The sequence below is a fragment of the Berkeleyomyces rouxiae genome, assembly GCF_048999995.1.
Source record: "Berkeleyomyces rouxiae strain 22BRR77 chromosome Unknown BrBRR77_ptg000004l, whole genome shotgun sequence".
Taxonomy (NCBI): Eukaryota; Fungi; Ascomycota; class Sordariomycetes; order Microascales; family Ceratocystidaceae; genus Berkeleyomyces; species Berkeleyomyces rouxiae.
In genome coordinates, this window is record NW_027396494.1 from 1,550,268 (window position 1) to 1,570,193 (window position 19,926).

General features: G+C 54.9%; 4 protein-coding genes across 4 annotated transcripts; 2 read left to right on the plus strand and 2 right to left on the minus strand.

Moving 5' to 3' along the window:
- Positions 1-271: 271 nt before the first annotated feature.
- On the minus strand, positions 272-15,564 carry BROUX77_004648 (uncharacterized protein; the record flags this gene model as incomplete). Its single annotated transcript, XM_073749434.1, has 3 exons — positions 272-7,771; positions 7,834-8,157; positions 8,215-15,564. The coding sequence occupies 3 exons, from the start codon at positions 15,562-15,564 to the stop codon at positions 272-274; spliced, it is 15,174 nt and encodes a 5,057-aa protein (XP_073605105.1).
- Positions 15,565-16,223: 659 nt separating this feature from the next.
- On the plus strand, positions 16,224-16,937 carry BROUX77_004649 (uncharacterized protein; the record flags this gene model as incomplete). Its single annotated transcript, XM_073749435.1, has 2 exons — positions 16,224-16,439; positions 16,614-16,937. The coding sequence occupies 2 exons, from the start codon at positions 16,224-16,226 to the stop codon at positions 16,935-16,937; spliced, it is 540 nt and encodes a 179-aa protein (XP_073605106.1).
- Positions 16,938-17,357: 420 nt separating this feature from the next.
- On the minus strand, positions 17,358-18,288 carry BROUX77_004650 (uncharacterized protein; the record flags this gene model as incomplete). The annotated part of the gene is made up of 3 exons (XM_073749436.1): positions 17,358-17,816; positions 17,881-18,075; positions 18,133-18,288. 3 exons carry the CDS (start codon positions 18,286-18,288, stop codon positions 17,358-17,360), a joined length of 810 nt encoding a protein of 269 aa, XP_073605107.1.
- A 534-nt stretch (positions 18,289-18,822) lies between these two features.
- On the plus strand, positions 18,823-19,807 carry BROUX77_004651 (uncharacterized protein; the record flags this gene model as incomplete). The annotated part of the gene is made up of 2 exons (XM_073749437.1): positions 18,823-18,862; positions 18,921-19,807. 2 exons carry the CDS (start codon positions 18,823-18,825, stop codon positions 19,805-19,807), a joined length of 927 nt encoding a protein of 308 aa, XP_073605108.1.
- Between the last annotated feature and the right edge of the window lie 119 nt (positions 19,808-19,926).

Sequence of the window (19,926 nt, forward strand, 5' to 3'; positions counted from 1 at the left end):
CTTACCGCTTGCTTGATGGCCAATGTTTGCCCTGCAGGGGCTGAAATGCACATTCCTTTCTGCGTTCCAGTGCACACAAGCACAATATCTTGTGATAGTCACGGCAGAGAAGCCTCCCTGAGAGGTAACCCTAGATGGGCCGGCGAGTCAAGATCAGGTGAAAAGAACAGCAAGTAATGAATTCAATAAGCCCCAACGCCATACCTATACAAGACTAAAACATTAGAGTACAATATAAAACAAACACCTCTCTAAACAAACACGCCCTATTTTAAGCTGCCACTTCGGCAAACCATGTGCGCAACAGTCCAGCCAACGCGCCTGGAAGATCATCCAGGTGGTGCACAATCAGGTAGTACTGGAACGGGAAAGTATCCAAGTACCGGCCCATGACAACCTGCGCGTTGCCCTCAGCGTCCTTGACAAATGACGAGAACTTAAGGTCGAGCACACTGCTGCTGATACCGCCACCGTTCGAGGGATTCTTGGCCTTGGCATCGTCCATGATGATGAAGACCACCATGATGCGCTCCTCAACCGCCTCACGCAGCAGCCGGCGGATAGCATCGTGTTCAGACGAGGGCGTAATGCCGTCCGACAGGATCAGCGCCAGCTGCCACAGGTCTTCGCTGCCAGCGGCCGGGTTCGCCAAGCGCGCCGCCTTGAACGTGTCGATGGTGCGGCGGATGAGCAGGCGCACATCAGTGCGGTCCTGCGCGAAGCGGAAGCGCTGCAGCGCACGTGCGCCAGCGTCGGCGCTGCTAAAGGGCTCGGCCAGGTCGTGTGCAGCCACCACATCAGCGCCAAACGAGAGCACGCCGACTTGGCCCACCTCGAGCGCCGCCAGCGCGCGGGACACCATGACCAGACTTTGTAGCGCCAGAACACCCGAGCCGCTCTCGCCCATCGACTTGGAGTCGTCAACGGCAATTAGAATCTGGTACGAGCGCTTCGTAGGGACTGCGCGTCGCAGCCAAATCTTGTCGCGCTTGTACGATGATGCAATGTAGGGAATGATGCGCTTGATAGCCAGGCGCTTGCCGGTGCGGAAGGCGCCTGAGAGCTTGGTGCTCTGTGAGGGCGTAAGAATCAGGCGCAACTGAGCTGTGAGGGACTGCGACAGCGCAAAGGTTGACGTGGTGAACGAGTCCCACTGTGTAAGGCATGTAGAAAAGTCAAGTAGATCAGCGTCAAGATGGGTGGCTGAAAGCTGCGTAGACGTTTCCTCAATCTCTGGTTCTTCGGGCTCGACTTTGTCAGCGAGCAGGTCTTCCAGGTCTTCAGGCTCCGGCGTGGGGTCCTTGTTGTATGCGCCAGTACGAGTTTTGACACCCGTGCGCGGGTCGTCGGCGCTGTCATTGCTGACTTCCGGTGCCTCAGAAGCCTCGGCATCCTTCATTTCAGCATCAGCATCGGCGCCTTCTTCAACATCCTCGTCAGCCGGAGGCGCTGAATCATCGACAGGCTGGACCTTGCTAGCAGGATCTTCGGTCTCGTCATCAATAGCCATAGCATCATCAATGGGCTGGACCTCATCCTCGGTCGCAGCGCCAATGGCCTGTGCGTCAGGCACCGCGGCGTCGTCTTGCAAGTGCTGGAACTCCTGCTGCTGCATCTCCTGTGCATCGGCTTCATTCTTGTCCTGGGGCGTCTGTTCTTTGGGGAGGTCATCGGCGCCTGGGTCTTTGATCTCTCGTTTTTGACGGTGCCACTGCTCAAGCGCATCGCCCAGCTTGCGGAAGGGCTCGCTCTTTTCAGCTGCTGTGTCGTCCTCGTCCTTGGTGTCCGAGTCCGGAGCGTCGGCAGAGTCATCGGGGCGCGTGGTGGCTCCTTGCGTGCCGGCATCTGCTTCCCTTTCGTCCGCACCGTTGCCTTGGCCGCCGTCCTCTTGCATGTCTTTGGAACCCTGCATGGAGTCTTCGGCATCCATACTGTCGGCGTTTTGATCTTGGCCGCCTGATTGGACTTCCGAAGGCGCCACATTGTCGGCAGCAGCTGAGTCGTCCGTCTGTTGGTCTTGAGCGTCCTCCTTATTCTCTTCTTCATCTTCCTCTTGCTTGACATCCTCTTCCATGTCGACAGGTTCGTCAGTAGCCATGTCAATGTCAGCCTCCTCCTCGGGATCTTCTTCCTCCTTTTCATTATCATCAGCATCGTCAACAGCAGTCTCTGCCTCGCCGGTCTCCTCATCATCCTCAGGCTTCTCCTCATCATTCATCTTGCCATCGCGGTCTTCAGTCTTTTCTTCCTCCCCAACAACTTCCTCTTCGCCTGCATCCATGTCCAAGTCGCCAAGCTCTTCCTCTTCCTCCTCCGAGTCTTCATCCATGTCTTGAAGGTCGAGGTCCATGTCTTCGGGAGCCCCTAGAATCTCGCTCTCCTCGACGTTCTGGTCTTGACGAATTGCCTCATCTTGCGCTTGTTGTACGTCCTCATCTTCCTCTTCGGGGGCATCCTCCTCGACGTCAGCGCCTTCGACCTGCTCGTCCTTCTTGGGCTTGTCGTCATTTTCTTTGCCCTCGGCAGCCTGTTCTTCGTTCTTTTGCTGGCCCTTGGCTTCGTTGCCCTGCTGATCTTTCTCGGCCTCATCTTCGTCTTCGCCATCCCACATCTTTTCGTCAACTGCAGTGGGATCCAGATCGTCAACATCACCAACTTCGTCGTCAACATCGTTTTCCTCCTCACCATCGTCTCCCTTTTGGTCATCTTCTTCATCGCCAGCAGTAGAGCCGTCTTCGCCTTCGAGCTCCTCGCCGGCCATGTCGATAGCATCCTTATTGTCTTCCATGTCGCCGTCCTTCTTCTCGTTGGGCTCTTGAGCGAGTTCGGTGAGGTCCTCGTCAGGTTCGACGTCCTTGCTGATGTCTTCAGCACCTTCACCATCACCCAGACCAGTGCCACTTTCCAGTTCGCCTTCTTGACCACCGTCGGCCTTTTCATCTGATTTTTCCTGAGGGGTGCAGAAGCCCTGAGAAGCAATTTGAGTATAGGAACGGCCAAGCATCCAGCCAAGATAGACTGTTGCTGAGTGCATTTCGAGATGGCGCTCATAGGCGGCACGCACGATCAAAGAATACTGAGCCAGGATAGGGATAGCAAGAGATATTAGGGACGAGAGTGTGGCATGTGAAGCAGGGGTAGAGATCTGTGCCATGGTGGCTAGACGCTCGGTTAGCTTAGCAAGGCCAGAGTTCAGTTCATCAGGTCGGAGGGCCGAGAACATGGCGGAAGAGGTTTTATTGGCAGTTGAGAACCAGCCAGGTGTATCGGTAGACAGGGGGAGGCTGGCAGCAGTCTTCTTGTAGGCTTCAACAGCCACCAGACTCTTGTCACAAAGAAGGCTGAGTTCTTCGGCAAAGTCTAGAACGGAAAGGGTGTCAGATTCGCCAGAGGCAGACTGGGGCGTGAAGGAAGTATCAAGCCTTGACCAGCCAAGAAGTTGCTGAAGAACAAACTCTAGATCGCTGCGAGACATCAGCAACGCCTGGACTTCCACTATGAATTCGTGACTCTTGACAGCCACATCTTCACGGAGCTGCAGCGCGCGCGTCGACGAAAGGCCATTAGGAAGGAGGCAGAGCGCCTTTTCGCGAGTGCGCAGGTCTTCGAAAGTCTTGAGCCAGCCGTCCAAACTTTGGAGGGTAGCCGAGTTATCACAGCCACCAAGCTTGGCATGCATAGCGACCAGCTGCGTGGCAAAACGCAGGATCTCGGTCAGCCAAGCCAGATTATGTGACTGCATGGTATCTGTAGGAACAGCATTGACAGGCTCATCCACAAGAGTGGCGGCGAGATTCTTGATTGTATCAACGCGGGCTTCAAGTGCAAGCAGTTTGGCACCAGCGGGCGAGAGTTGAGAACGTTGGTTGTTGGCCACCATGAGAATGCCCTCAAGGAAGCCAACGCATCGCGAGACTTCGCCGCCAGTTAGTTCGGCGTGGTGGTCGTTGGGCGTGCGGCGTGCCTTGGGCAACAGATCGACCAGCTTGTGCCAGTAAAAGTCGGCGCCTTCAGCGGGCTCGGCAAGCGTCTTGGCCGAAGCAAGGACTAGGGCAGAGGAGCTTTGAGCCGCGAGGGCGTCAGTGCCATGATGGTAGCGCAGACCCATGTTCTTGAGGTCCTTGAGTGTGTCGGCAAACAACTTGCGTTTGCGCGCCTTCAGATGCTTGACTATATCCTTGTTTTCCTCGGTCAAGAACTCAGGTGTTTCCTTGCGCAGCTCAGTGATAGATTCCAACAAGTCAGCAGCAAACGAGTTGAGCGAGGAGGGAGTAGGAAGAGCGGTGCTGGGCGGTGCGGCGGCCTTGGCCATCAGCGACACGGTTTTGGGCGCGTTTGCCAGACGGCGATGGGCAGTCAAAAATTCGGCAACATCACCAGAGGCAGCAGACAGCAGCGGCGCTGTTTCAGCAAGGCCAATCTCGGGAGCAACAAAGACAGGCACAGCAGTCTTCTCTTCAGGGATACCGCGCTCAATAACAGGAGCCATAGGCTGGGCTAGAACGCCACGGAACTTGCGCACGTGCTTGAACAGCTTCTGGTGACTCTTGCGCGCACTCTCTCTCAGCGCGCTGATGTTGACATCCTTCCAGCTGGCGAGCTTGACGTCCATCTTCATTTGCTTTTCAATGGGAGCGCGGCCATGGGCAATGTGCTCAGAAATAGAAGCGCTGAAACGGCTCTGCATGGCAATGAAGTTGGCCAGAGCTGCGTGGACTGCATCCAGAGAGGGGTATTGCACACACATGAGTGATAGGTGCGTCTGCATGGTCTTGAGAAGGTCCAGACGAGCTTCAAACTGGCCGATGGGTGCCGTCGAGAAGTACATTTGTAAGTCAGCGACCAGCTGTGCCGTGTACGCTTCCAGATGCTCAGCGGGCCCATTGAGAAGGGCACCGGGGACAGCAATTGTGGCCTGGTAGGCAACAAACCACCATGCGCGCGCATCGGCGACGCACTTTTGCACCTCCATATCTAACAGACGAGCCCACGTAGTGAGTTCTAGGCTGCGCCAGCGCGTGATGGTCTTTGTAAGACTATCGTAGAGGGTTGGCGCCTGGTAGATTCGGCTAGCCCAGCCACCAAACTGCCACTCATAAACGGTACCGTGCAGCTGCTCAACCTTGGGCAACAGCTTGGCGAGAGGCTCAGTGTGGCCAAGCTCCAGGAGCTTGTTACAGCGCAAAATCACATCCTTCAGCGGCTGCATGTGGCCAATCTCATCGACCTGCTGAAGCTGGCGGAAGAAAGTCTTGACACGGTCCACCAGTGCAACAACAGCTCGTGCTTCCTGCAAGTGAGCAGACGTGTAGAAGTTGTAGTCCGTCGGCATTGCAGATGTCATGATAGATTCAAGGCTGTCATGCAGATCGACCATTACTGCGGGCAGAAGTTTGTTGGACACAAGGGAACGCGCAGATGTAGATGGCACTTCCCAAACAACTGATTTGGCCAACTCGGGTGCAGCCTTGCGACCGACGAGCTTGAGGAGCTCGCGCATAGAAACAACAGCCTCCGGCTTGTTCAACAGCAACTTGCTATGGGCCTCGGCTACACGGATAGACATTTCGCGCACCTTGAGCCTGTTTGCGAGTGCTGATTCAGGCTTCTTAGGCTCCTTGGTAGAGATGGCATTACCAAACTCGTCCTCTTCCTCATCAAACGTGGGGAACAGCTCATTGAACTCGTCGTCATCACGCTCGACTTCATCCTCGTAGCTTCCCTTGAAGTGGAAGACGCTCTGGTTAGCAGCCTCCTCTTTTTGATCCGACTCGAGCTTCTTCTTCCAATCCTCGTACAAAGTATGGAAGCATTGGAACACCGCTTCACGGGACGCGGTATCGAACGAGTCAAAGCCTTGGATAGTTGCGGTCAGAGTCACGCGATGCAGAAACTCAAAAGCTGCGCCTTTGTATGACGGTAGAGATGCGTCACGGGAGGCACCTAGGAAGGGAGTGGATTTGATGAGCGCAAGGTTACTCGGGAGTGTAGAGTCAGGTGCCAAAGAGGTCTCAGAAAAGTATCCAGAGCACAACGACAGGCCGACTTGCAGGCAGCGCAGAATGTTGATTGCCGGGCGGATCATGTCCTGGTAGGCATCAAAGCGGTAAGCCAAGCGGTCAATGACATGACTGATGTTGCCAGAAATTAGGCTGAATGGTGTTTCAATGTCGGCTTTGCTAACGGTAGTCGAGGTAACTGTAGACATAAAAGAAACCATCGTCTCAGACCGCAAAATTGACTTGACAATATTTCCAAATTCGGTCTGCACTTGGCTAAGCTCTGAGCGTTGCGGCCGGAAGACCAAGACATCGGCGGCAGGAGGCGGGCCCATGTGCGCAATCTCATCCTTTAGGCCAGCAACCTGAACCGAAGTGGGTATACCGGTGAACAGGGTCTCAAAGTCTATCAACCGACCGAGCTTGGCATGGAGCTGGGCCTGGAGTTGGTTGTAAGCCTCAATTTCTAGAGCCGAGCGCAGCTGCGGGTCAAATGTCTTGTCAGGCACGTATAGCTTAAGGGCAGCCAAGGCTAGTTGCACCCATGAGATACCAGCAAAAATTGTCTTCTGAGAGCCCGACTGTGTAGCAGCAGCATGGCCGGCAGTCAGCGAAATGGCGAGATGGTCCTTGAGGATAGTAGTCACGTGACTGGGGATAGAAGCAAATGCAGGGCCGTCAAAGAGAGCTGACACGCCGTTTGTCCATAACTCGGGCCTGGTCAGTTCGGGAATAGGAATCTCTGCACCAGAAATCGAGGAAACCGTAGGAGCAGAGACTTCGATATCATTCCCACCCACAACAGCACTCAACAGACAGTCAGTAATCTCACAGCGCAGCAGGTTCAGTGTATCAACTGGGTCCTGCACAACAACTGTTGTCTTGGCGGCGAGGTAGCGGCCTAGGATTGGCAGCTCCGTCTCAAGTAGACTGAGGGCATCCAAGTTGGCATTGCCCATAGTGGTCAGGCGGCCAATCAGACTAGGCAAAAAGGCACCACGAATTGTCTTGGCCTCAGTTCCCTGGCAAACGACAAAGTCCAGCAGTTGTAGGGCCGGGACACCAGAATTGGGGGGAGCATCATGCAAAAGCATGGCATGGAAAGTAGGTGCGCTTGCAAGCGTGGCAATGTCGGCAATGGCCGTCACAGATGCAGTACGATCATGCGGGTGCATTGAGACCGTGTCCAGCAGAAGCAGCTGGCGCAGAGCTTCGAACTCGCCGCTGAAAAATGGCGGCAAGTCAACAATCGCAGCTGCGTTTGAGCCACCGATGCTAGCTTCTAGTGTAGCCACCTCAGCCGTCAACGCATCGACTAGCGATGACACGTCCTGGCCACCCTCAGCAATGCTACGGCGCACCAAGCCATAGGCGGTGCACAACGTAGCAGCGGCTTTGCTCAGGTCCTTGACAGGAGCCTTGGCCTTCCAACGTAGCGCGTCAAAGCGCATAGCCAGCTTGGTGAGAGCAGATGTCTGGCCAAGGATAACATCATTGGCGAGCGGCATTGGCCGGAAGGCACGCCACAGCTCCTCCATCCACAGGCCAGTAGTCAGGTTGAAGCCCGATGAAAAGTTGGCAGCCATGCAGTCATGGAACGAAGTAGCAAAGCCACGTACAGCATCGACGTCAGTGGAGGCAAAGGCGACAGCAAGAGAGTTTCCGAGCGCCATGTGCGCCTGAAAAGCAGCGTCATCAAAGGTAGCAGCGGTGACAAAAGCAAAAGTTCGCTGGAGGTGGTGTATGACCAGCCGGAGGACATGCTTCTTGGACTAGGGTTAGGGTTTGATTAGTATGGGCTGGGGAACTGAAAGGACCGTTGATAATGACTTACATTCAAATCGGCTTCATTACCGGGAGGGGCACGGAGATAGGCTTGAATGACCTGGAAGGTTTCGTGCAGGAACTTGGCTACACCAGCCGTGGCATCCTTGATCTTTGTGCCGCCCTTGAGAACCAGGAAAGAGCGCTGGAAGCGGTTCAGCGACGACAGTCGTGCCGGAGAGGCTGAAGCAGCCTGAACAGCAATGGCCTCGTTGAAAGCGAGCAATTCTTGGTGGTATCCATACCAGACGGTGAGCCATTGCGCAAGGCCGCTCGAAGATGAAAGTGAAGTCAACAGCGGGACAAGCGGCGAGTTGCGGACAGAAAGAACAGGCTGTGTCGTTAAAGTTAGTAAAAGGTCATAAGAATAGTTGGGATAGAGAATGCTTACCTGGGCAGATACGACGCTAGGGGAAATGACATCGCTGACAAGCGTGTACATCTTCTCAACTTCTGTCCAAAGGTCCTGGGCCCCGTCACTATGGAGCGTGGCCACAAAGACGTCGAGAGCCTTCCGTTGCGGTGCGCTTAAGACCCGGTGCCCGGCGCTGGGAATAAAGCGGTGGAGAAGTTCTACGTCACCCATGGCCAGACCCTGTGCCGCCAGTTGAGTGAGACTCTCCTGGGCATCAGCGTCATCGGATTGGGTTTTGGCTGGGATAGCTGAGCGCGGCTTCGCAAGCGCTACGACCTGTTGTAGTCGCTGTAGTTTGGCCTCAACACTAGCCACACGGCCGAGGTGCTTCGGCATAAGACAAGTCGGCGCAGCTAGTAGATGGATCTCGATAGCTCTATTACGCATGGCGCGCGAGAGCTCGCCGTAGCGTGGATCCATAGTCAAGAAGATGTGGAAGCCAGGCTGAGGGCGAACAATGCGCGGTTCGCCGTCGGCACCACAGTGCTCGTTGATACTGACGAAGCCGTCTGGCTCCAGGAGGGAGTTGAGTCTGTCAAGTACGCTGGCCGCGCACAGGTTGGCGTTGTCAAGTACCAGCCACGAACCGGCCTCGAGCGCGCGGATAATCACGCCGTCCAGCCACTCAAAACGAGGGTTGGCAACCTCAAGCGGCTGGGACAGTAGCTGAATCACGTAAGCCAGCTGTACACCGACCACTGAAGTGGACGAGATCTGAGCAGCAAGTGACTCGGCACAGGCCGAGATGGCGGGAATGTCGCGGCCGTCGCGGAACTGTGCTAGAAGCGTGAGGAGCGAAAGAGCATCTTGGGGTGCCGCAGCTGGAGCGACTGAGAGTACGGATGCCTGTAGAGTGGTATGTAGCTGCTTGAGGGCAGCATTTACCTCACGCAGGGGGTCATGTTGCTCGAAGCCACCGACCAGATCCATGGTATCAACGTCGGCGTTGAGCGCAAACGTCACCAGCTCCTTGCCAGCCATGCCTGCCAGGTGTGCAATAAGGGCGCTCTTACCAGAGCCCGAGGGACCCGAAAGAATGACTGGCTGTCCCTGTTGCACGGCAACCATCATGGCCTCGAGCTGCGGAAGCTGCGGGGTGATATCAATATTGCGTAGAGGCTCGGGCTGGCTCGTCGCATCCCGCGGAAGCAAGCCCATGCCGACTTGCGAAAACGCGTGGCTGAGGTCGTGGTACAGGCTGCGAGCAGCAGGCGGGATGCCAAATATCTCCTCAAAGAGAGAGCGGGCAGCCATGCGGTCGTTTTCGCTGCGGAAGCGGCCCCCAATAAGCATGTCAAAGAAGTCGCTGACGCGAGCAGTGCTGAGAAGAGGGTCCTTGGAGCTGAGAAGGCGCAGCCAGCGCAGTGTGTCACGCAAATTGAACTCCCATGGACCGCCAAGGGCTCCAAAGGCACGATCTTGAACGACGCGCTTCTCGATCAGCGAGATAAAAGCAATCAGCTTCTCCACAGTGTCTTTGTCCACGGCCGGGAAGCTGTGCTGGGCGATAAGCAGCAGATCTTCGGGCGAAAATGAGTCGGCGTACACCACAATAAAACGGTTCACGAATGAAGATGGCAAACCCTTGCGACCGCCGCCCTGGTGGTGCGGGTTTTGCGCAGCAAAGAGGCGGAAGTCGGGATGGCGCTTGAAAACTTGGTCCAGCTCGGAAATGTAAACCTCACCACGGTGATCCAGGCAGGCATTGAGACCCTCCAGCACACTCTGTGATGCCAAGTTCATCTCATCTAGAAGCACCCATTCGCCCTTTTGCATTGCCTGAAGAAAAGGAGCGTCACGCCAAGCAAAGTTTCCGGCCTCTTCACCTTCAACTGGAACGTCAGTACCGAAGAGGTCCATCAGGTCGGTCTGGTCAGAAAGGTTGATACGAGTCAGGGGTTGACCACAGGCTTTGGCCAGAGCAGCGACCAGTGTAGTCTTTCCAACACCAGGCGAGCCTTCCAGGAGAATCGGCTTCTGCATGGAGAGTGCGCGCACCACACGCATTGTGTTGAGGCGAGTAGTCGGTGCGTGGAAGGCAAAGCCGGCATCGTCGTTATCAGCAGCAGGCAGGCGAGGAACAGAGAAGCCTGAGATAGTCAGTGCATCATTTGTGGCAGTCAACTCAGGCTGCAGGTCATAGAGGCTAGAAATGTCGCGGCCGAGAAGCTCACCAAGCTTGGAGAGACAGGTGACTCGCTGTTCACCCACAGTGGCAGGGTTGAGAGCAATCATGGCCGACGGGTTAGCACCGAGGGAGTCAATGAAGACAGTGGCCGCGCCATGAACGAGACCAAATGCGGTATCGGGAGAAGAGGACGTCAAAGATTTGTTCATGAATTGAACCCAGACGAGCACCTCACGGATTGAGAATGTCGCCGCATTGGTTGCGCGGAAGGTCTCGGCAAACCAGCTTGAAAACGCGACCACAACCGGCGCCATATCGTTAAGTTCAGGACGCAGCTTAGAACGCACAATCTGCAAAATGTCTTCTTCACCAGCCAAAGGCGGCACCCAGATTTCGGTGAAACGGTTACGCAGTGCCGGTGAAAGTTCCTTCTTTCCAAAGTCGCCGCCGGGGTTCATGGTAGCAAAGAATTGAAACCCCTCAGCACCAGTGACAAACGAGTTGTCCACGCCCTTTTCAGCAAGTAGCAGTGTTCGAGCAGGCTCAAGCACCGAGTTGAGACGCTCTAAAACAGAGTCGTCGGCCAGGGAGATCTCATCGAGCAGGAAGAACTGGCCTGTTTTCATGGCATGCACAAGACTACCATCTGACCATTCGAATAGCGCCTTGCTGCGTGTCTGGTTGGCGGTAATGCGCTCGCGCAGGTCAAGGGGCACATGGGATGCGAGAAGTTCTGCATCAACGGCAGCCAGGGCGGCCAGGTGGTTCTCGAGAGAGGCCGGCGGCGCCAGCCGCACATCAAGCAGGTCTAAAGCAACGCGGACATCGGCGTCGAGGGCATCCAACACGCCCTGGCGGTTGCGCACAGGGCGCTGTGAGCCAATCAGGTCGCCAGTCTCGGTATTTTGATGGGCGTTTACAATATGTAGTTGTTTGCCGACAGCCTCGGCCAGAACTTGACACACAGTCGTCTTGCCACATCCGGTATCACCAACCAGCAGCACGGGCTCATTGTTTCTCAGTGCCTCAGCCACCAGTACGTATAGTCGGCGCATAGCGTGCGTCCAGACAACACCTTGGCTATTGCTAGAACCTAGAGACTGCAATACAGGAGCATCAGTGGCGTACAGTTGCTCGGGGGAAATCTTGACACGGAACTCCTTCTCAATGACGCCACGGACGGCATCACGCTCGCCAGCGTCGCGTACGCGCTCAGCCAGCAGCATAAAACCGTTATTCGCAATCTGTTCGCGCGTATCAGCGTTACGCAATGCCCAGCGAAAGAGGTCACGCAGAGTGGCAAAACTATCCTTTTGTTCAAACAGTCTGCTCGTTTGGCGCAGGCGTGACAACTCGCGGTAAACATTGACGATGCGGCGGCAGTCAGAGGGGGACGTGTTCTTGCTGCGACGCTGCAGAATAGCCTCAAGCTCAGATTCAGGAATATCGTCGTAGTGCAGCTCAAGGAAGCGGTTTCGGAAGGCTCGTGATAGCACCTTGCGTCCGCCGTAAAGTCCCGGGGGGTTCTGGGTCGCAAACAGCATAAAGTTCTCGTGTGGCCGCACCACCTCTTGCGTCTCAGGAATCATCAACTCGCGGTTATCATCAAGCAGGCGGTTCAGCGCCTCGAGCACATCGGTTGGTGCCAAGTTCAGCTCATCTAGCACAATCCAGTAACCATTGCGCATGGCCTGCACCAGCAAACCTTCCTGGAAACGCAGCTTACCATCGGATCCCGACACGTATGTGCCTACATACTCTTGTAAATCCGTATGCTCGTGGTTGTTGATACGCACAAATCGGTTGCCACTGAACTGTGCCAGATACTCAATCATACTCGTCTTTCCGGCTGATGTTGGACCCTGGATAAGAATGGGATAACGGCGCGTGGATGTAGCTCGCACCAAGTTGAGCAAGTTTCGCTCCACGGAAGGCGTAACAATGTAATCAGTGCGCTCAACGGGCTTCTGCTCGCCCTGAACCAACCAGTAATGACGGTCCTTGGCGCCGTTGCTGAAGCGAATGTAGGCTCGGCCGTCGGTCGGCTGCTTTGGCGGCTGCGAGAGTAGCGCCTTGGCGTTGGCCCGGCCAAATAGTAACTCGAACATCTTGGGGATCAGTAATTTCTCCGATTCACCATTCAACAGCGTGAGGAAGCCCATAGAGAAGCCCTCAAATAGCGCTCGCCGCAGTCCGTACACGGGTGCTACATGCACCACGTAGTCCAAAACGCGCGTCAGTGTACGCAGACTGAAGTGCGGTACCTCATTAGCACCATCAACCAGTCGTTTCTGAGCCGCGAGCTCCTTGGTCTGCAAGTACAAACGCGTAATGTCATCAGCAGCCTGTTCGTCCTTTACGTTGCTCGGGCGCAGGTAGCTCTTAACGATTTCAAGCAGATCTTTATGGTTACTATCGGGCGAGTTGACGTATATCTCAGTAAAGCGACTGCGAATTCCAATTGGGAGATCCCGCTTGCCCACATCCGTCGCGGGGTTCATGGCAGCAAACACACGGAAATTGGGGTGAGCAGTAACGCGCTCAATCTCGCCACTCTCGGACAAAAGAATGGAAGGGGTCTCGGTTGAGTCGGTCAACAGGTCAGCAATGCTCTCCAGAGTGTCAGGAGAGGCCAAATTGATCTCGTCGAGCAAAATCCAGTCGCCATTGCGCACTGCCTTGATGATGTTGCCCTCGACAAATGAAAATGCAAAGCCGCCCTGACCTGCCGAAATCTGCATGTCAAATTGGTCCAGGCTCTTGGAAAAGGCCTCCCAACGCGGTTGTAGTTCTGTCAGAGCACTGAGGTTGTTCTCAACTTTACGGCGCTTGATCGCTTTACCATCTTCATCGCGCTGCTGCGGCTCCTGCGGCTGCTCTGCGGCCTGGTGTCTGCGGGTCAGCTCTTGGAGGATCTTGACAAACATCTTGGGTGCTTCACGCCACAGCTTGGACACACGAGACCATTGCCCTTTGGCAAAACATTTCCCCAGCTTGTCTAGGTAGACTTGGTTTTTGCTACGCGAGATGCCTGTAGCGGCAAATAAATCTTCAAACTCTTCCTTGAGCGGGACAGCAAGAGTGCGGGTGTTGACTGGCTTGAACCCACCGAGGAGGTCGCCTACTTCACTCTGCTGGGAGAGGTTCACCGCCGCCAGCTTGTGGCCTAATACATCGGATAGCTGCTGAACCACTGAAGTCTTACCGATACCAGTCTCACCGACAAGGAGCACCGGTTCGCGCAGCTTGACTGACACTGAGATTTGCTCCAGTAAGCGCTTCGCGTGCACAGTGTTGGCAAAGGGCCTCCGCGGGCCTGTAGCTAGTCTAGAAGTCTTGCGACGCTTTTCAAGGCACGCGCGGCCAACTTTGAGGCAGTCCTCCAACTTGTCTTGTAGCGGGGGCACATATCCAACCAGGTAGTGCTCGACGGTTTCTTTTGACATGTGCATCTCACGCCCGATCAGGAAAATTAGTTCATCGCGAGCAGAAACATCAGGGAGGTGACCTAAGAAGCAGTCGATAGCCTCCTGGAACATAGAGTTACGCGTGGACTCCGAAATAGGCTCATTGCCAGACACACAGCCGGCTTGGACGAGGACCTGGCTCAAGCGGCGGCACCATTTCAGCAAATCTCTGAGGCTCATTTGGCGCAGCAGGCCGCGACTAGACGAAGCAACGGCGGCTGAAGACCCCATGCGCGAGAGGTTGTTGTACACGGCTAACACAATGGGCACAAGTTTGTGTAACGATGGGAAGAGCCCCTCAATGACGTCGCGAAGCTCGTCGTCCGACATGCTCTGGACGCTGAGCAGCTGCCAGAAGCGTAGACCCAATAGATGTGGTAGTGTCTCACGGCCATTCATGCCTTTAGTAGTACGCACGGTGGCAAATAACCGGAAGCTGTTGCTGGCCTTGATTTTTTCGCCGCGACTGGGAATGAGAAGCTCGCCGCGTTCGATCAGTGGCAGCAGTGTTGAGATTACTTCGGCTGGCGCACGGTCCAAATCTTCAATGAGAACCCAGCGTCCCTGGCGCACCGCCGTGGTCAAAACACCGGGTCTCCATGTGAAGCTGCCGGGCTTGGTATCTGTCGTGTACAGTCCAATGAGCATCTTGGCGTCAGTCTGCTCATTGAGGTGAAGGGTAACCATCTGGTCCAGCATATCAAGCTCCTCTGCTATCTCGCGAACCAATGCAGTCTTTCCAGTTCCGGGGAGGCCGTGGAGCAGAATAGCGCCAGGTTGCTGGAGAAGCTGAGCAAAGTGTTCCAGGTTCGAAAGTGTCGTGGGGGTCGGTATCAGGGTTGCGAAGCGTTTTGAGGGGCCCAAGGGACGTGGGAGCATCGCATGGCCATAGGCTACCACATGCTGGGTCAGGCTTTGGGGCACTACGGTGCGGGCAGAGGATTCTGAAAAGGTCGATAGGAATACAGTGCGTTGAGCTTGGCGGTTGGCAATGCCGTCAACGCGGGAGCGCTCGTGAATAGACAGAAAGAGGAAGTCAATTTGTTCGCCATCAAAGTCACTGGCGATTGCTTCGGCATCAGCGCCGCCCACATGCTCACGGACGAGCGTCTCCATGATCTTGTCGGCGGCGTGCAGAAGCTGGCAGAACACACGCACGGCCAGATACCGCACCTGCCGACTCTCGTGCTTGAATAGCGACTGCAAAAAGGAAGGTGTAAATAGGTTCCCGTAGGTGGTTTGACTGAAGTTGTTGAGGCGCCAGGCGGCCAAGAGCACGGCGGTCAGCACATCGGAGGCGGCCGAGGCAGAGACAGCCAGCTGTATTATATGCGGCTGTTTGTGGCTGGGTGTATCTGAGGATTTTTGCGGTTTACTGCCCTCGAGGGCGCGCTCCAGCAGCACGGAAACATGAGGTGCGAAGGCCAATATCCGGCCAAAGGCACACACAACGGCGTTTAGGCTAGACGGGGACGGATCGGCGGCGGCCAGGGCGAGCCAGCGGGCGCAGATGTCGGGAAAAACATTTTCAAAATGGACAAACAGCCGGTCTGTCAGGCGGGAATAGTTGAGGGAAAGATTGGCGACAGTATCCAGAATGGTTGACGACTGCGCATCGGTAAGGGCGTCTCGAAGGTTGTGGGAAGTCGAATTTTCGTGTGGGAGAAGAGACAGAGTCTCCGCGTCCTCCAGCAAGCTGGAGACACAGCGAGACACGTCAACCGACGCCATTTTTAGGGGGGGGATATCAATTTTAAAGAAACGAAAAAAAAACCAAATGGTATCTAAGAGTATCTAAGGCGTTGATGTAGAATCAAAAAATCAAGTGAAATCTCTACCACCAGATCTGCATGTACTACATCCAAAGCCAAGCGATCGCTCCTCTGGATTTTTTTTTGGGCTCACCGACGATAAGGCGCTCTTATCGTCGGTCTAGAGGTCGATAAACGGCGATAAGCAGGGATCTGCTACCGGGTACATATTCTGGGGTGGGGTTCCCTGTTCAGCCCAAAATAATCCTATAATGCGGACGCAGCCTGTGCAAATGCGGGGATTTTGACTCCCAAACTCCAGATTCACACCTGTCCGGCTGTTCTTCGGAAAAAGGTATCCATTGGCCAATCACAAAAGCCCAATGGCAAGGCCCGTAAAAGTTGGTACGCCGAGCTTTGGCTGCACCACAACTTCATCGCGAGGCTTCCGAAAATCTTACCATCAGTCGAGCACCCCGGAAATCCATTCAGCCTATTGGCCGCCCTCCGCCCGTTCCTCACCCGCCCACTGCCTCTCTTGATCCTGGGTCGCCTATTCCGCCGCCGCCCTCGCTTTGTGCTCCTGTCCCCTGCCAGAAGACAACAGAAACCCCCTCCGTCACACACATCCCGCCCGTCATGTCGTCGATATCGCTTCGTTGCGCCCGGTCGCTGCGCTCTGCGGCCGCTCTCCGCCCCTCAGTCGCTTCTACCAGATCCTCTGTTGCCGTGAACCAGAGATTCAACTCCACTGAAGCTGCGGCTGCCCCCGTCAACGCCAAGATTGCCGCCATCGTTGACCAGATCAGCACCCTGACCCTTCTGGAGACTGCCGATCTGGTGTCCAGCTTGAAGGTACGTTATCGGCCCTGTCCATGCTTCTATCAACGGGCGACTTTTCGGATGTCTTGACCTAGGTCTTGGCGCTCTAAAACCTGTCTACGGCCTCTACACATGGCCGTTGCTCCGAGCCACCCAGACATATTTTTGAGTTTCGTTTTCTAACCCTTTCTTCTCTGTACTCAACAGACTCGACTGAACATCCCCGACCTTCCCGTCGGTGGTTTCGCTGCTGCTCCCGCCGCTGCTCCCGCTGCTGCTGCCGAGGAGGAGGCACCTGCACCGGCTGCCGCTGCCAAAAGCGTGTTCACGCTGAAGCTGGAGAAGTTTGAGACCGCCTCCAAGGCCAAGGTCATCAAGGAAATCAAGGGCCTGCTGGGTCTCAGTCTCGTAGACAGCAAAAAGTTCGTCGAGAGCGCTCCCAAGACCATGAAGGACAATGTGCCCAAGGATGAGGCGGAGAAGATTATTGCGGCCATGAAGGAGCTGGGCGCCACTGTCTCCATGGAGTAAGACCACTGGTACAAGAACATGTTTTTCTTTTCTTTGCTGTCCTGCTTTTTCTCTTTGCCTCTGGGGCCAGGGTCGAGGGATCTGAAACTGACGCCTGGAGGGATACGACATGGACACGAAAGCAGTCTCTTTGGGATATCGTTGGCCAGGAACTGGGCCAGTGAGGAGCCATTTGATGAGGTCCTGCGCATCAGTTGGTTCCTGTGTGCGATGATTGTGGCCATAAAGCGCATCCCCTCTTTTCTGAATTGTCGAGAGGGCCAACTTCTAGACGCCCTCGATGTACAAATTACCTGTAACAATATGAAGAATATACAAACATCTCATAACCCAAATGAACTGGTGACAAAGATCTATGTGTTTTTATAACTAAACCTCCCCAAAACCAAAAGGGTATATGTTCAAGTTCCCTTCTCATCTTCATGTACTCGTCGATACAGGATCCGAATCCCGAGCCGCAATCTTCTCCCGCCAGTGCTCGCAATAATCTGCCAACACGCCATTTCTCTCTTCCGCCTCTTCGCGAGCCAGGCGGTAGTCGTCTTCACCCAAGTCGCTCGTCTCCTCCCATATGCGCTCCCACTCTGCCTTGTCGCCCGGCCCGCTCGGCACTGCCCAGATGTTTTCGCGCAGGCGTTTATGTCGCTCGCGGTCCTCCTCCAGACGCTGTTCGATGTGTTTCCGAGCCATGCGCACCCTCGGTGCATCTGCTGTGGGTGGTACGGCCTGTGGGGAGACCGATTTGTTTTCTTCTCCGACAGGTGGCAAGTCAAATGGGTCGCTGTTCTTGAGAATAGCATCGTGCTGGTGAAACCAGCTGTGCAATTCAGTACATATTTCACTTGGGATATGCCCTTTGCGTTCAAGATTCTCCACAACCTACACAAAATGTCAGATAATTTGTCCGCAAAATACTTGAAGGCGTCAGCAAAAGAGGACATACCAGTCTGGTGATGGTGAGGTTCACATGGCCTAGGGCATCACATGGTGCTACATATTTGACAATATGTACGATATCTCGCCTCAACATGGTGATATAGTCGCTAGCAGCATCGTTAAGCTGGGAATCCTTCGTGGCTACGTCCATAAATACTTCAATGAAGCACATGATGTTGGCGCGGACATTCATGTTGTTTAGCTATGATATGGTGTCAGCCCGGCAACTCTTTCCAGCGCGATACATGGCGATGCTCACGTGTTCGACTTGCTCGATGATACATGAATGCAGATCCTCGCTCATCGATCTATGCTTGAGCAGAAACTGCGCTGCCTTTTGTGAAGCAGTATTTGAAGCATTTAGGTTGGCAAGCATCTGCGTGAAGCGGACGCGCACTTCAAAGGGGTCGGCCATAGCGGATACTTGAATATCTTGAAAGCTAGACAGGTTATGATGTGTAGGGGGTAGTTGCTGGTAGTAGGAAAAATAAGAGCGTACACGAAAATGTTTGTTGATCTTTATGTCAGATTCTTGACAACCTTCGTTCACAGCACCCATTAGCCATTTGATATTGAGAAAGCACTAAACAGCCAACCCTGAAAACTTACGATAGCTTCTAGGGTTAGCATATACAGTGTGCGTACCAATTTCCGCTTTGCATCGGCCGCGCGAATATGGTTCACCAGGTTGGGCTGTAAATTATACTGGAAACCAAACCATTATACAGAGTCTAAGAAAATTAATACTTTGTGACCTTCCTAGAAAAGCTACTCTACCAGGCGGTGAAATGGTCCCTTTTTCTGCCGCCTTCAGCTTTTTGGGCTTCTGTCGAATGGGCCGACTCCGCATCGGAGCATGTCGCCGGTTTATAAGTTTTGACGGTGTTTTCTGCTCCAAGCAACTTTTTCCAATCAGCACATAGTCTTCATAAATCACTCATACTTAACAATGACTCACCTTGATCTTACCATGGCCGCCCTGGGCTGCGGTGCGTATGCCTTTCTCACGATGGCTCTACTTGAACCTAGATACTAACCCTAATACAGGCACCATGGGTGTTGCTATTGTTGGTGGTATCCTCGCATCTCTGACTGAGATCGAATCCATGACCACCCCGCCCGCCAACCTTCCCGCACAACTACCCAGACGCTTCATCGCTTGTGTCAAGCGCCCCGAGTCCGTGACTCGCGTTAGCAACGCTCTGTCTGCGTACTCATCACGCCTGAGTGTTGTCGCGGACCAGAATGTCGCGGCGGTGTCTCAAGCCGACGTCGTGCTGCTCGGCTGCAAGCCTTGGATGGTCAAGGAGATCCTGTCGGCCGACGGCATGCGCGAGGCGCTTTCTGGCAAGCTGCTGATCAGCATTCTGGCCGGCGTGACGGCCGAGGACATCACCCAGATCATCTACGGCGATGACGTTCCGGGAGATGCCGTACGCGTGGTACGCGCCATGCCCAACACGGCATCGCTGATCCGCGAGGGCATGACGGTGATCCAGACGGTTACGCCGCCGCTGCCCGAGGCACAGCAGGCGCTGATCACGTGGGTGTTTGAGCAGATCGGCAAGGTGTCGCACCTGGCGCCCAGCTACATGGACGTGTGCACTTCGCTGTGCGGTTCGGGTCCTGCCTTCTTTGCGTTGGTGTGCGAGGCGGCGGCCGACGGTGCCGTGGCCATGGGCCTCCCGTGCGCCGAGGCGCAGAAGATGGCGGCGCAGGCGATGCGTGGTGCTGCGTCGCTGATTCTTCAGGGCGAGCATCCCGCTGTGCTGCGGAACAAGGTCAGCACGCCCGGTGGCTGCACCATTGGCGGACTGATGGTTTTGGACGAGGCGGCTGTCCGTGGATCTGTGGCCCGCGCTGTGAGAGAGGCTACCGTTGTCGCCAGCCAGCTTGGTCAGGGTGCCAAGAACGTCAATGGCACTCGCCACTAACTCTTTCGCGACATCAATGTATCGTATTTATACGACGATATTCTACTCTTGAATTTTCACCGTTGCACATCATGGTCAACTAGACAGTTATTATTACAAAAAGTTATAGGTGAACGGTA